General features: G+C 38.8%; 1 protein-coding gene across 3 annotated transcripts in view; it reads left to right on the forward strand.

Moving 5' to 3' along the window:
• LOC118821202 (transcription factor COE3) overlaps positions 1-21,759 on the forward strand; it is a 179,877-nt gene that overhangs the window by 130,963 nt on the left and 27,155 nt on the right. For all 3 annotated transcript variants that reach the window (XM_036589703.1, XM_036589705.1, XM_036589704.1), the window contains exon 11: positions 13,180-13,268. In XM_036589703.1, the coding sequence (XP_036445596.1) occupies positions 13,180-13,268 (89 nt within the window). The remainder of the gene's footprint in view (positions 1-13,179; positions 13,269-21,759) is intronic.

The following is a 21,759-nucleotide window of genomic DNA, read 5'->3' on the forward strand; positions in this document are numbered from 1 at the left end:
TTCACCTAAAAATCGAATTCTGCTGTGGAGCTGCAACAGGGCAGTAAAAGAGCCACATGCAGTTATGGAGCCATATGTTGCCGACCTCTGAACTATACCTTAGTTATGTTTGTTTTATTAAAACAAATGACTGAAGATTCCATTTTGTTGTTTCGGTAATGACAATGTGATGAAATGATTAAATGTTTACCAAATGTTAGTGACGGTTTCGGTGATGACAATTTTTGGCTAACAAATTTCGACGTGATTATAATGTTTGCTATGAAATTTTGTGTTTTGGTATTGACGAAAATGTGTGACATGATTTCTTAAAGTTTTTAATTTAAAGGTTAAACTTGGAATAAATCTAAATCGTTCAATTTCTCCCTGAAAGAAATCAAAAAGATCTAAACATTCTTAATAAAAATGTGTAAGTATTATTTTCACAAGTTTAGCTGTCAGAGTTTGGGACAGCCCCCTCCCAATAGTAGTCTATAAATTATGATTTTGTATATATTTAGCTTGTTACGATGTCAAGTAATGTCTTTGGTTTAAATGAATCATAACATAATCCTTGTAAATATCCAAGGTCTGAATACTTTTTTTAAAAATATTTTTTTTACTGTAGTACTCCAGTTTGAACTAAGATGGCAGAATGGTCCCTATAGGTGCGCTAGCAGAAATTAGCATTATCTTACAGGTGTTTTTTCTCGCCTTTTGACAAAGTTTTGATATTTAAGGTTTGCCACTAAGCTGTGTGATGCACTTCTGTCCAGTATTATATTACAGTATGTTATACAGTGACATAAAACCACTTAAGCAGCCAATTTGAGATATCAGTGATGATTTAGGTGTGTGGTTTGCGCAGTGCTAACCTGAGAGGCTATAAGCTTCCATTACATGTTAGCTACATTAGCTTCATAGCTCCAGTGCAGAACTGAAGAAGTAAAGTTCAGACACCCAGCATCTCTCAGCTGACTCACTACATTTGGCCTGAGGGGGAACTGTGGAAATGGTTTGCTGAACTATCGCTTTAATTTTCTGTCAAGAGTTAATCTCCTAGTTTAATACACACTGACATACACACACACACACACACACACACACACACACACACACACACACACACTGTCAGTGAGTGTGGCATATGTAACAGGATCTGTGTTAACTGCAGGAGTGTAAAGCGCTGCAGATTGAGGTAGCGCTACACACACACATACACACACACAGAGTACAGTGGAGGTGACAGTAACCACATTCTGTTCCCCTCACTCCCTCTCACACATACACACTCTCTCTCTCTCTTTCCTTCACTCTCTTGCTTTCTCTTCTACACTCAGGCTCACTCTCTTACTCTGCAATACGTGTCAGTCTCTCACTCACGTTTGCTCTGTTTTTCTCTCTCATGTTTCTGTTTCTTACTCTCCTTCTTGCCTTTCCTTCTCTCTCTCCTTCTTGCGTCTTTCTCTCTCTCTAACTCTCTCATCCTTGCTTCTTTCTCTCTTTCCGCTTCTCTTACTCCCTTTCTTTCTTACAGTCTTTCTTTTCTATCTGCTTCTCTCCCTTAACTTCATGCTACTGCAGTTTGTCTCTCTTACTCTCTCTCCCTCCTTTTCGCTTCCCTCTCTCCACCTCATGCTCTCTTGCTGTTCTCTGTGTTTGTCTCTCTTACTCTTACTTTCTCTCTCTCTCTTGCTCTTTCTCTCTCTCTCTCTCTCCTTCACACTCTCTTACTCTACAATATGTCAGTCTCTTGCTCATATATTTACTCTCTCTCTCTCTCTCAGCCTCTCACTTCTTTATCTCTCTCTTCCTTTCTTTTTCCTACTGTCCTTCTTGCTTCTCTCTCTGTACTTCGTTCTCACGCCACTCTCTATCTCTTTCCTTCTTCTTTTTTCTACATTTTTCTCTGCTGCAGTTTCTTTCTGTTCCTCTCTCTCCTTCTCGCCCCCCCTTCTCTCTCTCTCTCTCTCTCTCTCTCTCTCTCTCTCTCTCTCTCTCTCTCTCTCTCTTCCCTGTGAGATGCTGCAGTGTTTGCAATCTTGCAGCCCTCCTGATTACTGTAGCATCCGTCTGCCTCATCGGCTAGATGTGCTAATCATCCGTCCGCTAATTGCCTCAGCACCACCTTGATTAAGCTGAGTGACACCTACAGGAAGTGTGTCTCAAAAGCACTCTCCCCACGAGGTGCATGATATTTTTAACTAAAACTGCCTTCTGGTGCTTTCGGACGATCCTCCTCAGCTCATGAAGTCAGTAAGTGGGCAAATCATCACTACCACTTGTTAGTGTTCAGGTGGTCATCTGCGCTTAGTAATTTAGAACATGAAAACATGTTTACATGAGGTGGGCCAGTGACATGACTCACTGCTTGGTGTGTTGTGGTGTCAGAGACTGTCCTGGCTGGCAATATGTACATTGTAACTCATTTAGGTCTTAAATTAAACAAGTTTTTTTCAGGGACCCCCAAAATTTTGATCATGAGACTTTTAGGGGCTTTATTAGGGGTCCTGAACTTTCCCCACCTTGTATTTCACACCTTGCACTTTCCAGAGTTTACTACTTGCATTTACGATTCTTTCAAGTTGTAACTGCAAGTGCTAGTTTAAGAAACAAAATCGACTGCCAAGTTTCTGACTTGTTATTCATCTTTACCCATCCTTTATGAGAGACAAAAGGATGGTATCAATGGTTGATGGTATGTATTGTTTTAGTTTTCCTAGTTTTTCTAGCTTTTTTTTTTGTAGTTTCTCTGTGCTGGAAACAAAATGGAAAATCCACTGTAAAATTAAATTACTGTATCACTTTCACAGTAGTTTACTGTACCATATTAAAGTAAAAACCAACAAAATAGCAGCAGTATACTTTGATTTCACAGTCACCTGAACCACAAGATTGCTGTAATGTAGCTGCATTCTGCTGTATATGTACAGTAATAAGCTAGAATAAAATACAGTAATCCCCTGTATTTTTACATAAGAACTGTAAAAGTAATACAACTCAGTAGGCAGTAATTTACTACAGATTTACAAATGACCAAGTTTTTCATTTTACCAGGCCTATAGACTCTTTAAAACACCAAAACCTGATTTGTCAGAAAAAAAGCACTATAAATGTTTTTAAATGCATTTTTAATGTTATATCCCATAATGCTTTTCAGTACAGCTCAATATCAACTTCATAGTAATTTGTTGTCATTACAGAGCATATCTTAAGATGAGCTGATGATGAATACAGTATTTTACCGTAAAAAAAATTGTTTTTTTCACTATTTTAAAATCCTTGCAATAATTAACAGTGTAGTAGTTGAAAATCAGGCTATAGGCATTTGTTTACATTTATACATTTTGCTTATTTTCAATGCACAGCAAAGGTATTAGCAAGATACCAGAATAGCTTAAGAAGTTTCTGTAATATGATGCCTGGATTCTAAGATAGAAGCAGCGTCGTGTGGTGTAAATAGAAAGCTGGAATCGGCCATGAACTAATCAGAACTGTATGAAATTAAAAAAAAAATGTAGTATGCATAATAATAATGCATCTTTTAGCAGTGCATAAAACATTTCTTCTAGTTATGAACATCCTAGTTCTGCAAATGTGCCATTTTATGACCAAAAAGGCCAAAAACGGAGCTCTACATCAGTGGTCACCAACCCTCATCCTGAAGATCTTCTTTCCTGCTAATCCTGATTGAAGTTCCAATTTGCTAATCTAACCTAACACCAATGCATCTGACCAATATAGCCGATCTACGACTACTGAAGAAGTTAATAAGCTTGAACAAATGTGGCAAATTGTGGTTGGAACTTTCCCTCTGCAGGAACGTAGATCTCCAGGAACAGGGTTTAGTGAACACCAGCCTGCTGTTCACCATATGGTGCGTATATCATCTCTGAAACACTAACTGTGCAAAAGAAGGAAAAACATTCTTAACTTCTGTTTATGTAACTTACAGAAACTTTAAACCTTTGCTTTATGAAATGTGTCGTGAAATGTTCAATGTGAAGGGCAGCTGCTGTTTTCTTGCCTGTTGCCAAGCCTACTGTATGTCCAGCAATTAGCAAGTGCACACTTGTTAGCTTCACTACGCTAACACAGAGCGAGTGAAATTCAGAGGCAAGCTTGGAGGCCTGGCTTGATCAATCAGCACAGCCTGCCCCCCCCACCCCCCCACCCCCTTCTCTTCAGATCGATTCTCATAGAAATTTCATGAACTTTAAACTGTGACTGACAGTTGAGACCCAGCTAAAGCAGAGAGCCACCAGGGGAGATGAGACAGAACCCACCACAGACCAACACACACACACACATAGACACGCAATTACAGTCTACACTGCTGTTACAGCAACATGTAGACTGTGGTCTGACCCCTGTTTACCTCCAGGATGCACCATGGACTCCCAGATAAACCATCTGTTTTTTTCTTTGGGTGGGTGGGTTTGATCAAATGCAGATAGCTTGCATGTAACCAAGGCTTTCATATTTTTCTATGTTGTGGGAGATAACGTGCTGAATTCTCCTTGGCTGGGCCATGGATGAGCACACTTGCTCTAATGTGTGTGGCCCACAGATGAAGGAAAGCTAATGAGGCGTTTCAGGAGGGAACTTTACGTTGCAGTTTTACGCCTTCAAATGCTCTTCAGATGCGTTTTCTACTTGTGAAGTCGTAATCATAAAGTTTTTGTATTGTAGACTAAAACATGGAGAATATCAGGTAGTTGTTGTGCATGTGTGGGGAAATGTACTTCGGCTGCTAATGCTAGCTAGCTACATAGCACTTTTTTGCAAAGGGTTCTGTATAGCACCCAAAGTGTTCTTCTATTTTTATGATGTAAGGCTTGTTACAACGGAAGGGCCCTTTTTGGGGTTCTTTATGTAAGTGTGTAGGGCAGCTCCAGAGGTGTCCTAACTTCTGTTAAACCTTCAATTTCTATTGTTTTTTTGCATCTATGAGAGGCAGCATCGTTCACTACTAGCATAATGACATTGCATTTTTCTACGTTGCCAAACGGTGATTTCACTTGTTAAATGTTTTCGTTTTCTGGTGGGGAATGAAGAGATTCAAGGTCTTGTATGAGCGTCCTGATTAACATAGGAAAGCAAACAAAAAGACATGAATATTGCTCATTAATAGCGAATGACACTTTTTACAGTTACAATTAGTTGCTGTTATTTTACAGGAGTCTGTATTTTTACCTGTTTTTTGTCGTATTCTTAAAATTGTGAAATTATCAGTACTTTGACTGTGAAAAGATGTCTTTTTTACAGTTTGGCAGAAGGCTGGGATGTCTTTAATGAAACCGTTTTTACAAATTAAGGGGGAATTCCACTAATACTTTAAAATTTCTTAAATTAAACAAAGTATACAAAGTATTGAGTGGTTTGATGGGAAGTACTCAGTTTTAGAGAGACTTACTGAGTCAGAAATGTTCACAGTGGTGCTGAAAGGATCCAGACATCTGCAGTGTTGATTACAAATGTGCTGCTTGAGACATAAAAGCTTTTGGCCTAAAATCTATTTCTTCATTCATTCATGGTCTACATTATTAGACAATAACGTAAACGTACTACGTTATCAGGCAAAATAGAACCCAAAGAAAACATTATTTTGCCCTTGATAAGAGTACATATAAAGAACTCAGATGACGTGTAGGTTTACTGGTGCTTTTGGATAGTAAATAAAATGGGTATATTTGTATTGTAGACATGGTGACCCCTGGCTCCTATCAGCACCACTGTAAAGAAATCTGCATCTGTAAATGTATCTTTGGTGGACCACTTTACATCAGATCCCACTGAATAACTTTGCTGACATCTCCATGATTGAATTGTGTAGAAGTTTTTAAAAATTGGTGAAATTCCCCTTTAACAGCCACAGACTGTCCGTAAATGTACGAATGCTTGGCAACCCTGCTTAGGCCTGCACGTAGTCTGATTGTGAACAGTGGCTATAATGGGGGTATAACTGGTGTAATGTAATCCTGGCTTGAGGCAGAAGAAAAGAAGACGGGAGGTGAGAGGAGGGGGGGAGGAGTAGAGCGATGGAATCAATAGCGCGCAACAAGGGGTTTTAGACGTTTGTCAACAGGCCAGTTCAGTGGCCTCACCGCACGCATACTCGACAGACTGGAACGGGAAAACAAATCACTTCCTGTCGTCTCCCGCTCCTCGGGCCGTCTGGAAATGTCTTTCCCCACCTCTCCTCCTCCTAAGTAGTGGCGGGACAATCTGAGCCTGCGACACTTAGCCCTGGGCTAGCAGCGAGAGTGCTGTTCTAGCCCTTATCAATAAGCGGCACATGGAAATGGGAGATTGAGCCTTGTTTTGTTGCGTAGGAATCCAAATTCCCCCATTCCATCAGAGCGCAGGCTTTGATGGAGTGGTTTATATACAGGGCCAGAGGAACATGTGAAGCCATTCGGGCTGCATTAGCGAGGAAACAGATATAGGCCCTTCCTGAAAGGCCTGCAGGCTGGTGGCCAGCGGGGGCATGACTATGCCTTCATTCGGCCCATCAGATGGGAGAAGGAATGAATAGGAAGACCAGAGAGCCATCATTACATTTCGATATGAAGGGTAAAAATGTAAATAGCAATGCTGGCTGGGAGGAAATAGATGCAAAGTCCCAGGAGAACGTGCTTGTTGTTGAACGCCATGCTGGGTGGAAAGAGTTTTGGGCGAACGGCAGAACTCAGAAAGAGCGAAAAGCATGACCAACCCTTTCATGCAGAAATTAGTGGAAATTGTTTTCAGATTTTTTTTTAAAAATCATTTTTTATCACTCAGATCTGCATTAAAAATCGTATGAATTTTCATTTTACATAAAAATCACTGCTATTGAAACATCAAACAGTCCACATATGAGGACATCATGTATTTGCGGAGTAAAAAAAGGATGAACATACAAATAAAGAGACATAAAAAGTATGTTTATATGTTTCATTGTATATGTCATTAAGTTTTAATTGTAACATATTATAAAAACTAATATGTAATGCTACTATTTAATAATAATTCTTTAACTCTAAGATTCTTTTTCATGTTCAAAAACATTGCTTTGTAACTTCTCAATTAAAATTCAAAACATAAATACATACTACTGTAGTGTTCACCGCTATTAGAGGAGATACAGCTTTTACATGAGTCATGGTGCTTTATTAACCAGCTGTTGTTGGCCACAGCCCCTCTGTACATAGGCAGAGCTTTCTCTAACAGTTCGATCTAGTCTTGCTATGTTTTACTTTCTCAGCCATCAGCACTAGACTGACTCTCAGTTCTTCCTGATCTACACATAAACACAGCCTGGTGGCTTTCTCCACCTTCACAATAAGAGTCCTTATCAGAATAAGCCAGCGAATAATTGCAAATAACATGTTAACAATATTTCTTGAACATGCTACACTATGTTTTCTGATAGCCTAAGATCAACACAGTGTGGCTCAAGATATAACAGATTTGAACTTTCGTCACATTGTGCCACGTAGCTCCACACTGCGATAATGTGAACATGCCTCAATGTAGCAGTTAACTTGGCAGTGCATTTGTTATGCATTTGTGGAAGAAATATTTTCTTCCTAGAATGTTGTACCTTGGGTACCTTAAAAAGTGGCAAAAGGCTTTCCTTTTCCCCCATTTGGATGGGCATCAAGTCCTCGGTTAACCAAAATGTGACTGCTTCTGTAATTTCATTCACTGCTGGCTTTTTTATCGTATTGAATGCCACTTGTGAATGCTCTAGCTATTGCTGCCAGGGAGAATTCCTTTGGTTAGCGCTGCATTAACATTTGTGAACCAGAGTAAATTCAACAAGTTAATACTCAAACTTAATAAGTGGTAAATGTCACTAATATTAGCCTTACTATCTAATTCTAGCTAGCTACCTAATAGTATGCTAGTTTACCTACCACAACCTGTTCCAACACAAAATAAATCATGATATATATGAATTCTTGAACTTTGACTTTAATGTGGAAACTATGGAATATAGTCTCTATGGGATTTACAGTGTCATGTTTGCACTAAGCTAACAGTGGTGTACATTCACTTTCCCACATTGAGCTTAACACAACAGCTTAGCTTAAAGACTGTCATTTGGAAATGGTAAGACATGCATGTAACATATTTTACAAATTTTCACTGAGTCTTTAAATAGAAACTTTAATGTACATAGTATTAGTAGATCCTGTTAGCATGGTTTATTTTTCCTCAATATATTAAACTCAGCAAATGTGTTCTGTGTAGTGGATGTGTTAACTTATTTTCACTTAACAAAACATGTAATTTGACCACGGGTGCCCAAACGTTTGCATACGGCTGTGTATATTTCTTTGGTCATTTGCTCTGGTCACTTATTCTACTCGCCACACATGCAATGAAGTGCATCTTGAATTAGACTGCTTATAAATGTGTGTGTGTGTGTGTGTGTGTGTGTGTGTGTGTGAAGGCCTTTCATCACAGCGCTAAGCGCTCTTCTATTCCGGCCCATTTGACCTCTGACCCCAGTGCACTTGGAGCTGGACGGGGATTGATTTTTTCGATGCATGTATGTTGCCACTCATTTGCTAGCTAGATGGGTGCGCCTGCTGAAATCTAATCGCATGAGCGGAGGTTAGCCGCGTGGGTTAACGCACTATTACAGCTCAGATGACTCTCTGGATCTTCTCGTGAGTTCTCGCTGGTGGACTGACTGTGGGAGATTTAGGTTTGATCCTTTGGACATCAGGCAACAGAGTGACAGAAGAGAGGATTTAGTGTTTGATCTGGCAACCTGAAACACAAGTGTGGAGATTTATTTATTTTTATTATGGTAAATATTACGCAATTACACTGCTGTTCAAGAAGTGCAGATTCACTGTTTTTAATTATAGAAAAGCAATTTTGTTGCAGAAACAGGTATTGTTTTAATATCCTATACATCTGAAGCGACTTGCACTGATGACCAGAGCCATAGAGGATTTCATAAGCATGGAGAAAGCTGTAAAGCATTGAGGATAAACTCATAATTAAGTTAATATCCAGAATGATTCATATTTGAAAAGCGGTCATAAAATTTCACTAATGAAATAAATATTCATTATCATTTTTGTGACAGGAAATGTCAAAACTTTCTGTTCAAAATCCCAAATTGTTCATTATTTTTATTAGTTTCTGTTTTGGTATAGAGTTTATAACATTTCAATCTACAACCGATAACAACTTTCTTCTCTCTCTCTCTCTCTCTCTCTCTCTCTCTCTCTCTTTTTCTCTTTTTTTCTGTCTGTCTCATTCTTCTTTTTTGTCTCCCACCTGAATTCTCTACTTTCTTTCTCTCTCTTTCTTTTTTTCTGTGTCTATGTCTCATTTCTCTTTTTTGTCTTCCACCCATACCCCTTCTGTCACATTCTTTTTGGTCACTCCCTTTTTCATATTCCTCTTTCTCTCTCTCTCTCTCTCTCTCTCTCTCCCTCTCTCTCTCTCTCTCTCTCTTTTTCTCTCTCTTTTCCCTCTTTTTTCTTTCTGTCTCATTCTTCTTTTTTGTCTCTGCCTCTTTCATATATTCCTTCTCTCTCTCTCTCTCTCTCTCTCTCTCTTAAACTGAACTTAATAACAATATGACAAATACATTGAATAACTGATTTAAAAAGCATTGACCAAAGGAATCACTATGAATAAATAATTACAATAAATTATTAATTAACATCTTGTTCCCAAAATACTTTAAATTGTGAATAAACCATCACTTTACAGTTTGGTGTATAGTTTATAACACTTCAACTCTCTCTCTCTTTATCTCTCTCTCTCTCTCTCTCTCTCTCTCTCTCTCTCTCTCTGTAGCATCAAGAGTGAACTTAATAACAATATGACAAATACATTGAATAACTGATTTGAAAAGCGTTGACCAAAGGAATCACTATGAATAGATAATTACAGTAAATTTTTAACATCTTGTTCCCAAAATACTTTAAATTGTGAATAAACCATCACTTTACAGTTTGGTATGTAGTTTATAACACTTCAACTCTCTCTCTCTCTCTCTCTCTCTCTCTCTCTCTCTCTCTCTTTAACTCTCTCTCTCTCTCTCATCTCTTCCCTTCACTCCTCCTGCCTCCTCTTCTCTGTGAAGCGCATTATCGCTCTCTCTCTCTCTCGCAGTCGCGCGTCAAACCCCCGGCGAAGGAGAGGAAGAAAAATCAATACGAATTACGATGGAGAAAGTGGCGCTGATGGCTGGAATTGCAGCATATGTTTACACTAAATCAGGCAATCTATCTTCATACGGCCGCGCTGATGCGGACGGGGTCAGAGTGCGGCCCGCACACGCACACACTCGCGCAAGCATGCACTCCAATTACTCCTGCACATGACCGCCAGGCTCGCATATCGATTGGCTGAGAGGACAGGGGGCCCTGAAGGCAGCCAATGGGGCACCAGGGCCAAAGGTCAGGGGGATTTTAATAAGAGAAGTAATGGGCTTAATTTCTTCAGGGTTTGATAGAGGGAGAAGGTGCATGCAATACACACACACACACACACACACACACACACACACACACAATTATTACATACTAAGGCTTATCATTCAGTAACTATAGGGACTTCAGTGCAAACTGGCTGAGCTATTCTTAGGTCAGGGGTCAGCAATCCAAACGTTAAAAAGGGCTATTTTGTCCTTTTAACAAAAATCAAACCACCTTGGGAGCCACAACATTTTATGTTCATTTTGTTTAAGTAACGTTTCCCCATCTTGGCTGTAAATATGTCTCAGTGTGTGCTGATGTCCTAGTATAGACTAAAAATATATTATAAGTGAAAGCACAGACTTACTTTGCTCTGCTTTAAGCTTTAGCTCAGCTTTAGCTGCTTTTCTCGCATCTCCAGCAGGAAACTTTTCCTCAAAAGTAGAACAGTTTCTTGTAAATGGTCTCTCAACGTTCGACTTTTTTCGGGGCTGATATCAGCTTCTCATTCGCCAGCTTCTTGTTTGAATTTCCCCGTTCCACCTTAAATACACTTGCTGCACCATTTAAGGTGGAACGGGACAATTAGAACAAGAAGCTAGTGAATGAGAATCTGACATCAGCTTTGCTACTTTAGTGTTTAACAGTTTCTTGTTGCAGATTAAATGTATCAGGAAACCAGCTGAGTGCTTATAAATGCAAGTCCATTCATCTCCAAATTATCGATGTTCGTCTTCAATCTTTCTCTTTGCCTTTTCGTTTACTACTAACTAGGCAAGATTGTTGTTTGCGTTGCGTAGTGACCATCAGTCTGCGCGCCAGCCTTCAGGGTTACAGGTTGGTGAATTAACAGTTATACATTAAATCCAGCATTTAAGGCCATTTATTGTTAAAATTGTGTTAGAACCATCAGCAGAGCTTTATTTTACTGCAAAGGAGGATTATTTTATTTTTACCTAAAATCTAATTCTAATATAACATCTTCTCAGAAATATCTCCTTAAAAATGTATACTTAATGGCCATTTTGACCACTAAAGGTGTTCTATAAGTTTTGCACAGTGATGCAAGCTGTTCATAAACACTGTGAAGTGCCAATAGCCTTCAAATAGAAGTGTTACCAACTTATCCAACCTGGCAACAGTTCTTACAAAAGAATGCATTTGTAGGCACATTTTAGGTCAGTTCAATGTCAGTTTGTTAGCATGACGTCTGATGAAGAGAAATAAATATTTTCTTAATGCTAATTACACCAGCGGACTATACCGGTTCTACTGATATGAGTGCAGTGTATCAGAGACAGCTTCTTTATTACAGAGAACACAAAGGGTCTGTTGCGTCCCTCTCACACACACACACACACACAAACAACCCATGGGTGCACACACACACACCTACACACGCACACATCCTGCAAGTGCTGTCAGCGCGCTAGCTCTTTTCTCCTTCACTCTGTGAAACCGTCTCAAACAAATTTGATTTAGCAGCTCGCCGGGGCCCATTCCCGCCGAAAGAAAACAAATATTGTTATAATGGTAATAACATCTATTTGCCTCGCGCGACAAACGGCAGCGGAGGCCCCTTTGAAAAGAGGCCCCTGCTCCGGCGCTGCAACCTTATTCTTATTCATGAAAGCGCCGGTTATGCATATTAGCGCAAACTAGCTATTCTACTCGCCGGCATTTGGAGTGTCAATCATCCTTACCCAATACAAGAGGCAACGGTGACAAAAGCGGAGTGGGCAAAGAAGGCTGACAAATTGTCCCCAAAGTCAAATTTGACAGCCTTTTATGATTAATGGGCTTGATTATGGAGAAATATCTCCCTAACTGCTTTTCCGGGTGTTTCCCCCTCTCTCCCCCTGCCGTTTAGAAGCCAAAGCTGGGGAAACGGGGCGTCGTCAGAGAATGAAATCAAAAGTGCAAGGGGGTAGAGTGAAGGAAGGGGAATTGAATTAGGCAGGGCGGAGATTTGCGTGAATAGGGGACAGGTAGGCCATAGGGTACGGCCGTGCACTTCATAAACATGAGTCTTTGTGTGATTTCACAAGTTGCTACAGATAAACTGACCAAAACTGGAACTTTTTTCCCATGTCATCATGCTCACCTATTAGATGTGTGTCATAGATTTCTAGGCCTATAGAATTTAATTATATATTACATTGTTGTTTGCCACTTTTTTAGAATCCAGCATATAAGCATATAAATGTTAACATGGTGATGGCACCTACCGAAAAATTGTGATGATCTAAGAAGTGCATGGATGCAAGTGCCTTTGCTCATGGCAACCTTACTTTCATTGGAGAACTTAAAAAGTCAGTCAGAAGTCTAGGGGGAATGGGGCCTGGCCTCCATCTGGGAGTCCCCAGCCCCCCTCAGGCCTCCTCGTAGCTATGCCATAGTTAGAATCCCCTACCTTGTTGCTCCACCTTGCCGGAGCGCAGTTGAAGACTGTAGCTCATCTGCTGAGTGGAAGTAGGTAGAAATGTCTAAGAAAGTCAATACTGTAGTATATTGGATTTACAGTGCCAATTGGAATAGTAATGTTGTTATTGCCAATATTAGCCATATTAGAATATCCCAACACACCTTAATATAACCTGTTCCTGCTGTCCTGTTTGTATCGTTCAATTGACTACTGCAATAATTTTGATGCATCTTCTTGCACTTTGGCAAATAAACACACAGAAATCCCAATTCTAAACATGCTTATAGCAGAAGTCATTGGGCACTTACTGAAACCATCCATCTCCTTTCTGTCCCTCAGCTCTCAATGAACCGACCATTGACTACGGTTTCCAGAGGCTACAGAAGGTCATCCCCCGCCACCCCGGAGACCCAGAGAGGTTACCCAAGGTAAGCGGCCTGCAGTCGGACAGTTTAAACTGCCAGTCACGAGTTGTTTCAACTTTTTTTTTATTGCAAAAGCAGCAGCTTTCCAATACTGACAGCAGCCATCCTGAAACAATCGATATGTTTGCTGTGCTTTATGTTGGTAGACTCAGAGATATCAATGAGACTTTGGTGCTGTTTCTGTAGTTCCTTTTTCAGGAATTGAATTGTTTATTTTTACTGCTTAACATTAACATTAGAAAATTAAATATTACTGTGCAGATACAGTTTATATGTTACCTACATGATCTACAACAGTGTTTCCAAAATTGGTCCTCAAGGACCCCATAGATGGTACAGATATTTGCTCCATAGGGGTAGAGCAAAAATATGGACAGTCTGGGTTTGAGAAGTGGTTTGAGAACCGCTGATCCTCAACATGCTAGCAGAATGGTGAGCTACTCAACCCATGGCAGATTTTTTTAAAGGGGCCATCACTTTTCACTTGCTTTGCAATGTTCACACTTATCCCACACAAGTGTTCATGATATGAATTTATTTGCCTTTTCATTCAGTTGCATGAAAATAGAGGCTTTCAGTTTGAGCCATAGATATGAAAATCAAAAGCCTACCTTTATGAAAAAGTGCAGTTTGGCTAGCACTCTTATGGGGTTTGTAGTGATACGTTGGTGCCAAACTAATGCTAGTGCACATGCATGTTTTTTGGCCATTCTGTAAAAATAATATGCAGCTTTAAAATTAAAAAAATAACTGGGTTATCTTGAAATTTTGAAGATGAATAGTTGCATGTTTTACATTCTATAACTTATTATTTGAAGTTCAATGAACTCAACATTTTAAATTAACCCTATTGATTACTTTTACGGGTTTAGAAGCTGCATCATTTTTAAATATAAACATTTGAAGCTTGCCAAAGACATTTTATTTGAAGCTTGTAATAGACAATAACATATATACATAATGTACATAATGTACATAATGTAGCCGTTTTCCATTTCTAACAACTCCTTTAAACTTGATTAGACTCTGCATTGTATTCAGAGTAAGTGGTATATCTAGAACTTCCAGAGGGCCTAGAGTGATGTAAGTTCTCATTATATTGGTCCAGTTCATTGGATATCAAATTTTGATTGGTTGATTCCACTGTCATTAACATATAACAACATATTTTACCTTGTAGCAATGTTATAGTGAGTCCCTGGCATAGAGCCTTTGCTGCTGTTTTCCAACTGTTGTGGCCATGTGCTCTTGAATGGCTTCTTCGCTCCATAGATCTATCAGGTATTCCGTCTCTTCTGCTGTCCACAACAATCCTTTCTCCGTCATCACAAAACCTGAAAAGGGAAGTGATGTGAGAAGTTGAAGCAGTCCTGTTACAAAATGAGCTGATCATGCAACCCCACTTGCAGCGCAGGAAGCGGATAGCTTCCACAAGCATAGCAGACAGCACCAGAGTTTCAACCCTAGACCACTGATTTCAAGAAAACCAGAGATCAGTTCTCTGGACTGCCCCCACTCTCAGAGCAAGCAGCCCTATGTCCAGATAAAAACTCTTGTGTGAAAATACCCTAAAACATAAAACTTAGATTAGATTACACCTCGTGTTCATAGTCAGTGACGTATCTAGAACTTCCAGAAGGTCTAGAGCGATGTAATTCTCATTAAATTGGTTCCATCTATTGGAAATCAAATTATGATTGGTTGATTCCATTTCCTAAATAAGTTGGTAGTTAATCTGACATGCTATGGCTTCATCTCGGCTCCTAAAGTCCTAACCAATAGTAAAGCTAGTTTGCTTGTTCCAACCTAGAGATACAGTTTTACCTAAAACATGATGAAATAACAATAGTAATCAAATACATGCAACAGCAACTATGATTATCTTTTAGATAAAAATGAACTAAAAACATACTTTTTTATTTTTATTACTTTTTAGTTGGCAGAAACCTTTAGTCTTTCTGTGAAGGCCTAGAAGGCCCTGAGGGTTCCCCTCCGAAAACAACAATGATTCCTGGACTCCCTATCAAAAATTCGTCCACATTCCATGATCTACAGTGATGCATAGAACTGTCTATATGGGTAATTTGAGTGGGCTATAAATTGGCATTTTTTGAGCAAGTCGGACCCTGCATCTGAGAGTTGTACTTGTGTTAGCTGCCCTGAAATGCACTGATGTCTGTGAGAACAGGTCCAGGTCAGGAGCCTGAGGGTGCTGCTTTTGATAGTGTGTGTGCTCTTGTCTAAAAACACCACATACAGGCCTGTGAATGAAACCCATTGTGTGAGGCTGCTTTTGAACCTATGTGTTAGACTGGCTGTGCTTGTGGTCAGATGGGTGATATGTGGTGGTGTGGTGAACTCAGAGACAAGAAAAGAAAGCAAGTTGTACTCACAAGATAACGCTCTATTTATATCTTAAAGGAATAGTTCGGAGAGAAGTCAAACGTAGCTCTTGACTCAAACCATGTGGAGTTATTAAAGAGAAATTTACAGAATTTCAGCGTAATAGACTTGTTGAGATGCAAAGTCATTCAAAGTGGTTTGTTGTGAAATGGTTAACTGTAGAGAAACTTACCAGATTTTTTTTACTGTGGTGGTGATAGGAACCAGGGGTCACAATATCTACAACATATATGCGTCCATTTTATTTACTATAAAAAAAAGTGAGCCTACACATCCTGTGAGTTTTATATCTAATGTTAATGATGGTAAATCAGACAAAATGCATTTCTTTATGTGCTATTTTGCCTTACAGCACCATGCATGCTCCTCTGCATGGGCCAATCACTTAAAATCCAGGAATTATTACATACTAAGGTAGGTTACTCTGTGACTATATGGACTTCAGTGCAAACTGATTGAGCTATTCTTAGATTATAAAAGTGTGTACTAAAACTTTGGGCCTGCTGGTGGGACCTAGCAATTTAAGAGGTTAAAAATATATGTATAACGCTAAAATCTTCTCAACAGTATCATAAAATGAGATCATGCATCAGTCAGCATATTTGTATTAATTTCATAATAATAATAACTCTCTGTGAGGGAGCTTTTAGAGGCATTAAACTCTTCAGATGTCTGGTTCCCATCACCACCATTGTGAACAATTTTGACTAGTGAGTTTCTCCACAACAAAACATTTCAGATCAAACCACAACTGAACATATTTATTTACATTTTAACCATCAAGTTATGCAAAAATTTTGGAATTCTCCTTTAAGTGATTTCAGCTACTGACTAATTGTGAGTACTCACTAATAGTGGTTTCTAACACCGCTATACTGATGGTAATATAAAAAAGTGGACAAAACTACATTAATTTTTTTCCCAAACTATAGACATTGAACATGTCTTGGCTACATTTGAGGTAAGGGGGATTTGTGTGAATTAGATTTTTTTGCCAAGGATGTCCTTCAACCCCATTACTTTTTACAGTACAGTGAAAACAACATGCTGTTGTTTGAATTACTTCTTAATGATGGCTCATTGAAACAATGAAAAGCTCTGTTGAAAGTGCAGATCCTAAACTTTCAATCCACAATAGTGTTGTTTTATTAAAAATGTTTTATGACATTATGTATTCAATGTTTATTGTGGAAGGAAAAAAAAGACGTCCTTTACCTTCTTGCCAGGTTTCTGTCATTTGTTGACACTGAAAGAAATGCATAATTGAATCTGTTGATGCAGAATGTAAATTGAATGTAAGTAGAGTTCTATGTTTAAAGAGGAATTCCACCAATGTGATCAAAGTTTCCACATAATGCAATTACAATACAATATTAAGAGATATCAGTGTAATAAAATAGGCAATCATTAAAGTCATTCAGGATAGTTGGATGTGAAATGGAGATAGGATTTTGGCATAAAACATTTTTTTAGCCCAATTATGGCAGATTTATGGCAGACACTGGTCATTTTAGATGATTTTTATAACTCCTGGCTCCTATCACCACCATTGAGAATGTGGATCTGTACGTTTCTGAAATTGCTTACATCTCACTGATAGAATTATGTACATTATGTATATGTATTTTTTTGAAAAATTGGTGGAATTCCCTTTTAACGTACTCCCTAATTAATCCTGACATTGTGCAATTGGACAGCAAAACACAAAAGAACTCTAGACTCTAAAGGATTAAAATAAACTAAAGCCACCCCCCCCAAAACAAACAGTGTCCCGTCAGGTGCTGCGTGCGGTTTGCCGCCTGGTTAGTATGAAAAGATTATTTTGCCCTAAAAAGGCAGGAGGCTAAGTGAGAGAGATTCTTTCGGGCAGAGAAGCCCTGTTCCGCCCGAGTCCGACCTGATGCGGACTGACACCTTAAAACAGCTGCCAAATTGAAACCATTTATCAAAATCTGACATCTGAGATCCAGTCACCAAAAAAGCAGTTTGTTTGTAAATTGATACTAATAGCGAGAGGCCCTTTCCTCGTGCAGCCATTTGCAGCAGGGAGAAAACATTTGCTATCACCTCCTCTAGATTTATTTATTCAAGAGCAAAACTCAATAAGAATGCAGATCCCCCCCCCCACTCAAAACACCCCCTCATACCCACCCCCACCCCCCTCTCTGAGCACCAGGGTTTTAAGACACGGCCCTATAAATAAATAACGGGGTAAATACGCAGGCCAGTGAGGAGGTAAATAAATAACTAAGTGAATACATAAGTACGTGAGCATGCAAATAAATAAATAAAAGAAATAAACACTTAAGTGTGTAAATATGCCAGCCGTTTCAAGCCGAGCATGAAAGGCTGTGTCTGTCAGGTTCGGGGAGCGCGTAGGGGCCGGGGCGGTCTCATTAGAAAGGTCTATATCTTTGTAAATTATGGGGTACTGCATAGGATATTGCTATTTGAACAGAAATAAAGCTGTTCTGTCTGTCAGTGTGATGCTTTATGATGAACCCCTTTAACCCCATTGTGCTCAGTTTTTCCCTTTGATTTTATGCATGTTGATGCACCATTAGTGACCCATTTAACAGTTTGAAGTTAAGTTAACTATACAGTTCAGATGTAATTACATATATATTACATATGTAATTACATGTAATAACTTCCTATATATATATGTATAAAGTATATGTACAATAATAATATATTATATTATATATATCTGAAAGTGTGAAAGTGCCTATGTATAATAATTTCCTATATAAATGTGTGTATATATGTGTATATATATATATATATATATATATATATATATATATATACAGTATCAGTATTTACATAAATGGCAAATGTTTATTACATATGTATTATTACACATACATAACACATGTGGGATATATTACATATAGGTACTTGCATATGTACAATGCAGATGAGACACTGTTATTACATACATAGACATTTACATGTGTATGATATATATATGACTTCACACACTAATGAGGTATAAAAGCACATATTTATGTGTGTGTGCTTGTGTGTGTGTTGAGCCTTAGCAAAGTCAGCTGTGTTTTTGCTAATGGTCTTTCAGTATAGAGTTCAGTTTATCCATAATCTCATTTCCAGTTGTGGGTTTGGCTGCAGTGCCACCCCCCCACCCCACCCGCCCCCAAAACACACACACACAAGTCTCGCTTACTCAGGAATATGGCTGTGGTTCACGAGCCGCTGCTGAGGCCACCCGCTTATGGTCGCTCGGGGGTCGTGGCGAGTTTAACGGTGTGTGTGAGTACCCGCTCCAACACACACACACACACACCTGTGCTACGAAGTGACCCATAAACGCCCGAGAAACACAGCATCTGTTTTCTGCACAGGTCAGGAAGAAACCGGCCTGTTGTTTGTGTCTGGATGTTGAAATATTTACTACGAATTGAAGCCGTTCTGGCTTTTCTCAGTATGTATGTGGACTTCTCCTTAAGACTGCACAGTATAGAGGGAATATGATTTGATTTTATAGCCACATATTTCACGTACTGCACATTATCACTATTGTCACTGTTTATGTGTAATTACATAATTACATAGTAATGTAATTAGTTATGTTTTCAAATTTATTTACATGAAAATGATTCAAATTTCAAAGTCATAATAACATATTTCTTCTTCTTCTTCCACACACCATTATGGTATGGATTGAAAGTTTGGAATCTGCACTTTCAGCACTTTCTGCTTGTTTCAATGAGATATAAGTGAGAAATAATAATGATAAAATGATGCCATGCTTTTGTTATTACCAGTGCAACTTCTGAGGGTTAAACAGGCACTGAATACTTTGATGTAATAGACACAAAAAGTAACTCTTTCTGCCATTTAGTACACTATTTTCTGTTAGTAACTTAATATCTCAGCACTGTTGTTGCATTTTTTCAAAATGTAAAGAATAAAAAAATATATAGGCTTTTACTTTGTTATTATCATTATTAATTGATTATTATCATTAATAATTAAATGAAATGATATCAATTGCTTACTTATCCATATTGCACCTAGCCAATCACAGTGCCTCCAACAATAAAGGTAACCTTGTGCATCTTTTATACAGTGATAGGAAACACAGTAGCTCACCGAAAGCTCTTGTTCTACATGCTAATACATTCTACTGTGGCTAATGTCGACATACATGTTTAGCAACTACTCTGGAAGAAGATTTAACCCTGTGGGGTAGACGAATGCACCGGCACATCAAATTGGATGTTTCTTTGTGTTTCTATTAATATCTTTGTGACAGGAATACGGTTCAAACAGTTCCTGAATCTGTAGAGTCGCTCTTTCCATTCTAACTTATCATGAGATCATATGTGACTCATATCCGGAGTTATAAGCCAGTGAAGACAAGATGAGACTCACACCATCTGCCTCTCACCATGTATTATGAAACTGACAGATAGACACTCAGGAAATCACTACGGATTTGCCCATCATGTCGGAAATCTTTCATTTTTTGTTCAGTCATTGGACACACATGTGAAAAGGTGTGTAAAAAGGTTGCAGCGACTTAGGTTGCTGCAGTGGTTTTGGGAAATAGTGATGAGGATAACATTTATTTATTTATTTATAATTGTGTTCATACCTTCCACTACTTTTGTGAACCTAAGACTTTGGTAAACATATTTGAAGCACCAAAACAATATGAGTAAAGCTATATTTTCATTAGAGATATTAAGAATTTTGAAAGCCAGACTTTCATTTTTCAGTTTTAGGGTTGTATTATCAATTTACACAGTGCTCCAGGTCCAAAGGGCCTCATTATAGAGAGAGCTGGGATTGATCTGAACATTTTGATATATAATCTGGGTATCATCTTGTATACAAGTGTGCTTTAAAGGCACATTTAAAATATATGCAAAAATCAAGAAAATGCCCTCAGAACTGAGAGGGTTAAATGAGTTAAAGGGAACCCTGCCAAAGTTTCTTAAGATCTGAGGTTGTTCAAGATGCACACAGCACAACTCAAACATTTTGCGATAGGTTAGATAGCTCATTAGCATATTGCAAAATATATATTGAGTTTTCTGATTTGTGATTGGTCAACCGTTTCAAGCCCACAGACCCACCGGAAAAGTATTTTGTAGTTTTTTTATTTGAATATTATTATTATAAAGTACTGTCAAGTCGATTCTAACTCCTGGCAACCATGTGGATAATGTTTCTCCACAATATCCTGTCTTCAGTTTGGGTCTTTAGGCTTCTGAATGCTGGTCATAAACTACATGCTTTTTGATGTTTATCCATTGTTTTACATTTTATTTTATTGGTTTTCAGTGGTGTTTTCTTGGAAATTGGTGTTTTGTTGGGGAAAATATGCTTGGTGACTGTTCTGTGGCTGTAGCACCGCAGTTTCAGTGTGGTTCGTTCTGTGGCAGGAGGGGATAGAGGGGGTCTGTTTCATTACAGACCATTTTCATTTCATCATATCTGATTTGGGCACATTAAAAATGGATACCCTATTTGAACTTTTGGGTAAACAAGCAACAAATAGAACCAATAAAAGTGGATGAGGGGACAAAATATGTTTTAAAAGTACTGGAGACTGTCCCCCCGCCGATGAATATATGTCATGATAACGATTAAGAAATTATGTATTGCGCAGTCCTAGTTTTCCTGTGAATTATTCACCTCCTCGTCGCTGATAATTTTGTAAGCCTGTTTTCTCTTTTACTCTCTGATGTGATCTTGTGATCAGTGGGTTCTTGTTCTGTGTGTGTGTGTGTGTGTGTGTGTGCTCTCATACTCGTGTGTGTGTATGTGTGTGATTTATCATTGTTAAGGGACCTGTCGGATAGCTCCTCCTCACGGGTCAGCTGATGCTGTCTTGCCCTAGGCTGCGGAACCAGGGAGCCGTGCTCCTGTAATTGAGCCCCTGGAAAGTAAAAGAGTGAAGAAAAAGAGGGGAAGAGAGAGAGAGAGAGAGAGAGAGAGCAGAAGTGTGTCAGGAAGCATGGGGTGGACCGTAGGCTGTGAGCAGAAAGGAAACATAGCTGAATTCTCTCAGAGAAGACCTAGTCCACTACATGTGTAAAGCAATACCGCTATCTCTTTC

Source organism: Colossoma macropomum, unplaced genomic scaffold (genome assembly GCF_904425465.1).
Source record: "Colossoma macropomum unplaced genomic scaffold, Colossoma_macropomum, whole genome shotgun sequence".
In the NCBI taxonomy this organism is placed as follows: domain Eukaryota; kingdom Metazoa; phylum Chordata; class Actinopteri; order Characiformes; family Serrasalmidae; genus Colossoma; species Colossoma macropomum.